The sequence below is a fragment of the Marmota marmota genome, unplaced genomic scaffold, assembly GCF_001458135.2.
Source record: "Marmota marmota marmota unplaced genomic scaffold, marMar, whole genome shotgun sequence".
NCBI lineage: Eukaryota > Metazoa > Chordata > Mammalia > Rodentia > Sciuridae > Marmota > Marmota marmota.
In genome coordinates this window covers 42,619,293-42,624,847 of record NW_026000082.1, presented here as the reverse complement: position 1 = coordinate 42,624,847, position 5,555 = coordinate 42,619,293, and the positions used below count along the sequence as shown (strand labels likewise).

The 5,555-nt window shown below is 56.1% G+C and overlaps 1 protein-coding gene across 1 annotated transcript in view; it reads right to left on the bottom strand.

Annotated features, from left to right (window-relative positions):
- Arhgef19 (Rho guanine nucleotide exchange factor 19) overlaps window positions 1-5,388 on the bottom strand; it is a 14,294-nt gene extending 8,906 nt beyond the window's left edge. The window contains exons 1-6 of the mRNA XM_015484811.2: window positions 3,224-5,388; window positions 1,509-1,943; window positions 849-1,121; window positions 577-685; window positions 428-504; window positions 5-111 (exon numbers count right to left, since the gene is read on the bottom strand). Coding sequence (XP_015340297.2) covers window positions 5-111; window positions 428-504; window positions 577-685; window positions 849-1,121; window positions 1,509-1,943; window positions 3,224-3,323 — 1,101 coding nt within the window. The 5' untranslated portion in view covers window positions 3,324-5,388. The remainder of the gene's footprint in view (window positions 1-4; window positions 112-427; window positions 505-576; window positions 686-848; window positions 1,122-1,508; window positions 1,944-3,223) is intronic.
- Between the last annotated feature and the right edge of the window lie 167 nt (window positions 5,389-5,555).

Sequence of the window (5,555 nt, the reverse complement as noted above, 5' to 3'; positions counted from 1 at the left end):
CGGGCCCCTCCTCCGCGCCCTCCGCCTCGTCCCCGGGGCCCTCCTCTTCGCGCTGCTGCCGCCGCAGTTCGCGGGCGCTGGCCACGTCGCTGTATTCCTGGTACAGGACAGCTGGGAGGGGGAGGGACACGGGTAGGGCCGTGGGACGCCCGCCGGCACCGGCACGGCTCCTCCCTGGTTCTCCCGAGAGCCAGCCTCACTTAACAAGCCTCTGCAGTGGTTGGGACACAATGAATTCATTCATTCACTCATTTATTCATTCCATTGACACTAATTGAGCGCCAACTGCGCGGTAGCACCAGTGCTAGATTTCGAGAATTCAATTCTCTCTTTCACACGATCTCAACCTCCCACCTCTCCAAACCCTGGTGTTTCCACACCCCAGCCTCTTCCTTCGTGATCCCTCCCAGAGACCCTCTCCGCTTACAGTTAAGGAGGAATCGTGACTGCCGCCGCTCGTTGGCGCTTCTAGGATCTGGAGGCGGCCCTTCTTGCGTGTCCAGCCTAGGAAAGAGTGTCAGGACTCTAATTTGGCTGCACCCTGCCTCAGACCCGAGCCGAGTGAATGGTGGTTACCTGGGCTCCAGCAAGCCGCCGTGGCTCTCGCTTGGGTCAACAGGTGCTGGCGGAGAAATGCTGTCCACCCTCATCTCTATGCTTCTGGGCTCCCTTCCAGATGCCTTCCCTAGGGAGAGAAAGAGCTGAGGGTGGGTGGTCCCAAGGGTACAGGGCACAATACCCTTTCAACCAGCACCCAGTGGCAAGTGTCCCCGTGTCTAGCGAGTTGGACATGCCCCACCATCATGTGCTCACCCAGGGCTGTCAGGGACCAGGGGAATTGTTGGTACCTTCCCGAGCTGCTCCTGAGGTCAATGCCCTGGCTGATGAATTCCGCCCCAGGCGCAGAGAAGAGTGCAGCCGGGTCATCAGCTCTGAGGCTGAGAAGCGCCGGCGCTCAGGCCCCTCAAGGCCAGCCCTGGTAGTCCCAGACAGTTCCAGTGGCCTGGGCTCCTCTGTGCTCAAATGCCTCTCTTGTGCAGCTTGCCCAGGCTCCAGGAAGACAGCCTGGGCCTGGGGGCTGCCCATGACCTCTTCACGCTGGTACACTCGCATCTTGCGCCCTGTGGTTGTGGGGCATGGGAGCACAGGCTGGCACCTACTGAGGTCTCTTCCAACCCCTGTCTCCTGCTTTTGCCCTGTGGTCCTGAGCATCCCAGGGAGTTCAGGCCCCATGCCCAAGAGAAAGGCTGATGTTTCTGTGATGATCTGGTGCCCAGGGCCGGGGAAGCATCAAGAGGGGTAGAGAGCACAGGGCAAGGGCCCAGGACAGCCAGAGACTTGTTGTGTAACCTTTGACAAGTCACTTGCCCTCCCTGAGCACTATAGTTCCCTAATCACTAAGATCTGCCACTTGTCCTGGAACTCTGGGGCTTAAGGGGTTCAAAAAGAGCCCACCCAGCCCCCTCCCCTGTCTGCCCCAGTGGGCCATTCCCCGAAGGGTAACTCACAGGCTGACTTCTTCTCAGAGCCATGGCTGGCCCGTCGCTGTGGCTGTGTGTGCTGAGAACTCCAGGGTCCCTCCAGAGCTGGGGGCTGAGCACCAGGACAGTGGGGCCAGCTGCCCGCCCTGCTGGGCCGCATCCCCCCACTGGTGGTGTCTGGGCCTCCTGGGGATGGTGGCCATAGCAACCTTTGGAGAGGGGCAGGGGTCCCCAGGGACCAGCGGCTGCCAGAAGCCTGTAGCTCCTCCGGGGCGACGGGGAAGAGGTCCAGACACACAGGGCTCAGGGGCTGCAGGGTGGGCAGCTCCACAAAGGACAGACTCTCCTGCTGGCACACAGCTACTGGGCGGCGGGCAGTACTAGGTGGCCCAGCCAGGTGGGGCTGGAGGGTCGCAGGTGGCCCACAGTCCATTCCTCCTTTGCTGTGCCACCCACCTGTGCCTGCAGGGGAGAAGGGATCAGAGCCAGGCACAGGACAGCTGGACTAGCCAGTAAGCCACCACATCCTGGAGGCCTGGACAACCCCTCGTGTATGCTGTTTATACACATCTGCACAAACACCCACCTGATTATCTAATTAAAAGCTAATAGTTGGCCCTTACGTAGTGCCGTAATGCTGGGCAAGTGCTTTCCACATATCATCTCATTTAACTCCTCCTATGAGTCGATGCTGTTATTCTACCCATTTTATAGGTGAGGGAAGTGAAGCAGAGAGGTGGTTATGTGGTGAGTGGTAGAGCCAGGATACTCACTCGGGCATTGCAACTTTCAAGACTTGCTATTTATTCACTGTATACCTTCTTGAATACACTGATGCATGGCATATATATTGCCACACAAATCCATGTTCCAACAAATACATTCACACATTTACCCTCAAGTACACACACTGACACACACACTTTCATAGATACACTCAGACTTTTGAGATTCAAGTACACAAATTCATGGGCACATTTTTTTTTTTTTTAACTGGAGATTTAACTCAGGGGCACTCAACCACTGAGCCACATCCCCAGTACTATTTCATATTTTATTTAGACAGAGTCCCACTGAGTTGCTTAGCACCTCGCTTTTGCTGAGGCTGGCTTTGAACTTGAAATCCTCTGGCCTCAGCCTCCCAAGCTGCTGGAATTACAGGTGTGCACCACCATGCCTGGCTCATGGACACATATTTTTTGATTTGCTTTTTTTTTTTTTTAAATCAAACATCTATATAGGTGTTTTCTCCCAAATATGCGCTGACCCATCTGATGTTTACACACACACACACACACAACACACACACTTTCCCATTCTGTTCCAGTCACACACATGCACACCCCAGGATGCAGACATGAATGCACGGGCTCACTAGTCCTTGCTTTGGTGTGACCCAACCCCCCTTGAGTGGCGGCCTTCAGTGCTGAGTGATGCCCACACCCATGCCAAGCTGGCTGGGAGGGTCACAGGCTGGAAGGCAGGCCGCCAACCCAGATTAGGCGGGGCCCTCCCAGGGAAGGGTAGAGAGGTGGCCTAGCCCCCCAGCTTGGGGTCAGGGGGGGGTTTTCTCCCACCCTAGCTCCTAGCCTCTGGATCAAGCAAGGCTAATTGAGTTCTTTCTGGGCAGGACGTCATCCCGGGAGCCTGCCAGAGCCTTGGGGTAGAACCATGATCTGAGGGGTCTAAGCCCCCACGGCCTTTGCCCCAGGGCGTTCCACTACCACCCTCCTGCCCCTCACCTTTCCAGCTGCTGATGCTGTCGGGCTGCTGTGCAGGGGAAGCCCTCTCTCTGCCCAGCTGGCTGGGGGAGATCCCACCCAGACAAAGAGTTTGATTCATCAAACCCTGTGGTGAGGCAAGCCGGGAGGGAGGAGGGAGCAGGCAGCGGGCTGGGCGGGGGCCTACCCTAGCCTGGCCTCACTGTGGGCAGGCTGGGCAGCAAGGACCCCCCAGAGGTCCCTTCTGGCCAAATGGGCAGTGCCCAGTCTGGCAGGGCCAAGAAACTCAGAGGGAGACCCAGAGAAATGTAGACTATTTAGACGGCAACTCAGAAACTGAGACCCTGAATGCTGACAAACAGAAAAACCACAGATGCTAAGACATTCGGGGACCCAGAGATGCAGACAGAGACACAAAAAATTTCAGACAGTCCAGATACTCAGAGACAGACATGAAGCCCAGAAAAACCCCGGAAGACAGATGGACAAACAATTCATGCCCCGTGGGCTTGCCAATCTGGTGGGAGAGCCAAGAATGAAAACAGTTACAATCCAGATTGGCAAGAGCCAAGCCAGAGGCACATCTGAGTAGTGTGCCAGGCTCACTCAACCTGGGAATCCTGGAGGTCTTCCTGGAGGAGGTCATGGTAACAGCTAATGCAAAATCCCCAGGACCCAGAGCACCTAGAGAGGAGTGATCCAGCTGCTTCCCCATTCTTACCCCTGGCCAGGTGGGAACCGGCTGCTCCTAAGGAGCCTCCCTGGGGTCGAGCCTCTAGCTTGTACCTGGAGCCTCTGTCCATCTGAGTGTACTTCCCTAAGCCTCAGTTTCCTCATTTGGCAAACAGGAGAGAGACACCAACTTGACAGTGCTAATGAGAGAATAGGCACCGTAGAGGTGAAGCACCGAGGGCAGAGTGGAGCTTGTTGTTCACGGTCATTCCCCAGAGTATCATTATTATTTCATCAGTCTTTATGGTATTGGGGGATGGTCTGGGTCATCAGCCAGATGGTAAAAATGAAGATACACATGACATCTTAGGAGCATGTGGGTGGGGACCCAGGTGGCCTCTGCCCTTCAGATAAGTTTCTTTCTCTCCAGGAATAAGAAGTCCTCAGCACAGTTCATGCATTCCCCTGCTCTCTGTATTAGAGGAAATTCTATTTGAGTTCTAGACGCCCCTGGAAGACAGGGAGAGGCAACCTCCATAATTTACAGGGATAAATAAGCCAAATATTGAGTCTTGGGGCAGAGGCACCTCCAATTGAGGCCTTGGGGAAAAGCCTGGTGAGTGTGGGCAGAGGGAAAGGGGACGGCAGGAGAGGGCTGAAGGCAGGTCCTGAGTGGGCGGTCAGGAGTGAGCAGCCTCCACCCACCCCACGCCCAGGCTGAGGGGTGAAGGGAATGATCCACCCAGCTCTGGTGTGGCCACCCAACCTCAATGCTGGGGATCAGGTAGGGGCAGAGCTGCATTCATATTGTGTGTAGCTCATCTCTGCTAGGAAAAAAAGAAAAGAAAACCTGAGGGAGAATACTGGGCCCAGGCAGCAGGGACATTACCTGCCCAGGACATAACCTCAGGAGAGACCAGTGGCCATTCTAGAACCCAAAGGGAAAAAACCCAATCAAAGGTTCAAGGCCCCATATTGGCACTAATCAGTTCTGTGTGACCTTAGACAAGGCTCAAGGCCCCACATTGGCACTAATCAGCTCTGTGTGACCTTAGACAAGTCATGGCCCATCTGTGGGCCTCAGTATCCCCACCTTCAAAGTGTCCCAAAGTCCCCAGCCCCAGCTGCTCCCTCTAAGAAACCTGTGTCATCATAAATATTTCTCCAGTACAAAAAGGATAGGCAGAGGCCAGGGAGAGTCCTATCCGGTGGGCACTGCCAGTCACAGAGGGCAATAGGCCACTTGGCAAGGCTGGCAGAGAGCGTCCTTGGACACTACTACGGTCTTTTCCCTGCTCCTGCCTAGTGCCCCTAGCCCTGCAGCCCACAGGAAGAGGGATCCTGCCCCCTAAGGACAAAAAACAAGTGGGAGGTCATGGCTAGAAAGGGGATCCAGGCCAAGTGGTCTGCAGATCCCCAGGAGGCCATAAGTGTGTTGGGGCCAAGATCAGAGGCCAGGCAGGCAGCACAAAGGACTCACTTGGGGAAGACTGGTGGGAGGCGGATGGGGCTGCTGGCACCCTGGGGGCCCTACCTCAGCCAGGGAGCTCCGTCCAGCTGCGGGCACAGTCCAGGGCTGCAGGCCACCCTGGGGGCTCTGGGGTTGCAGCCAAGTCCTCAGGGGGCGATGTCAGCATGGCCCCTGAGCCCGGCAAGGCAAACTGCTGGGTATTGTGTGGGG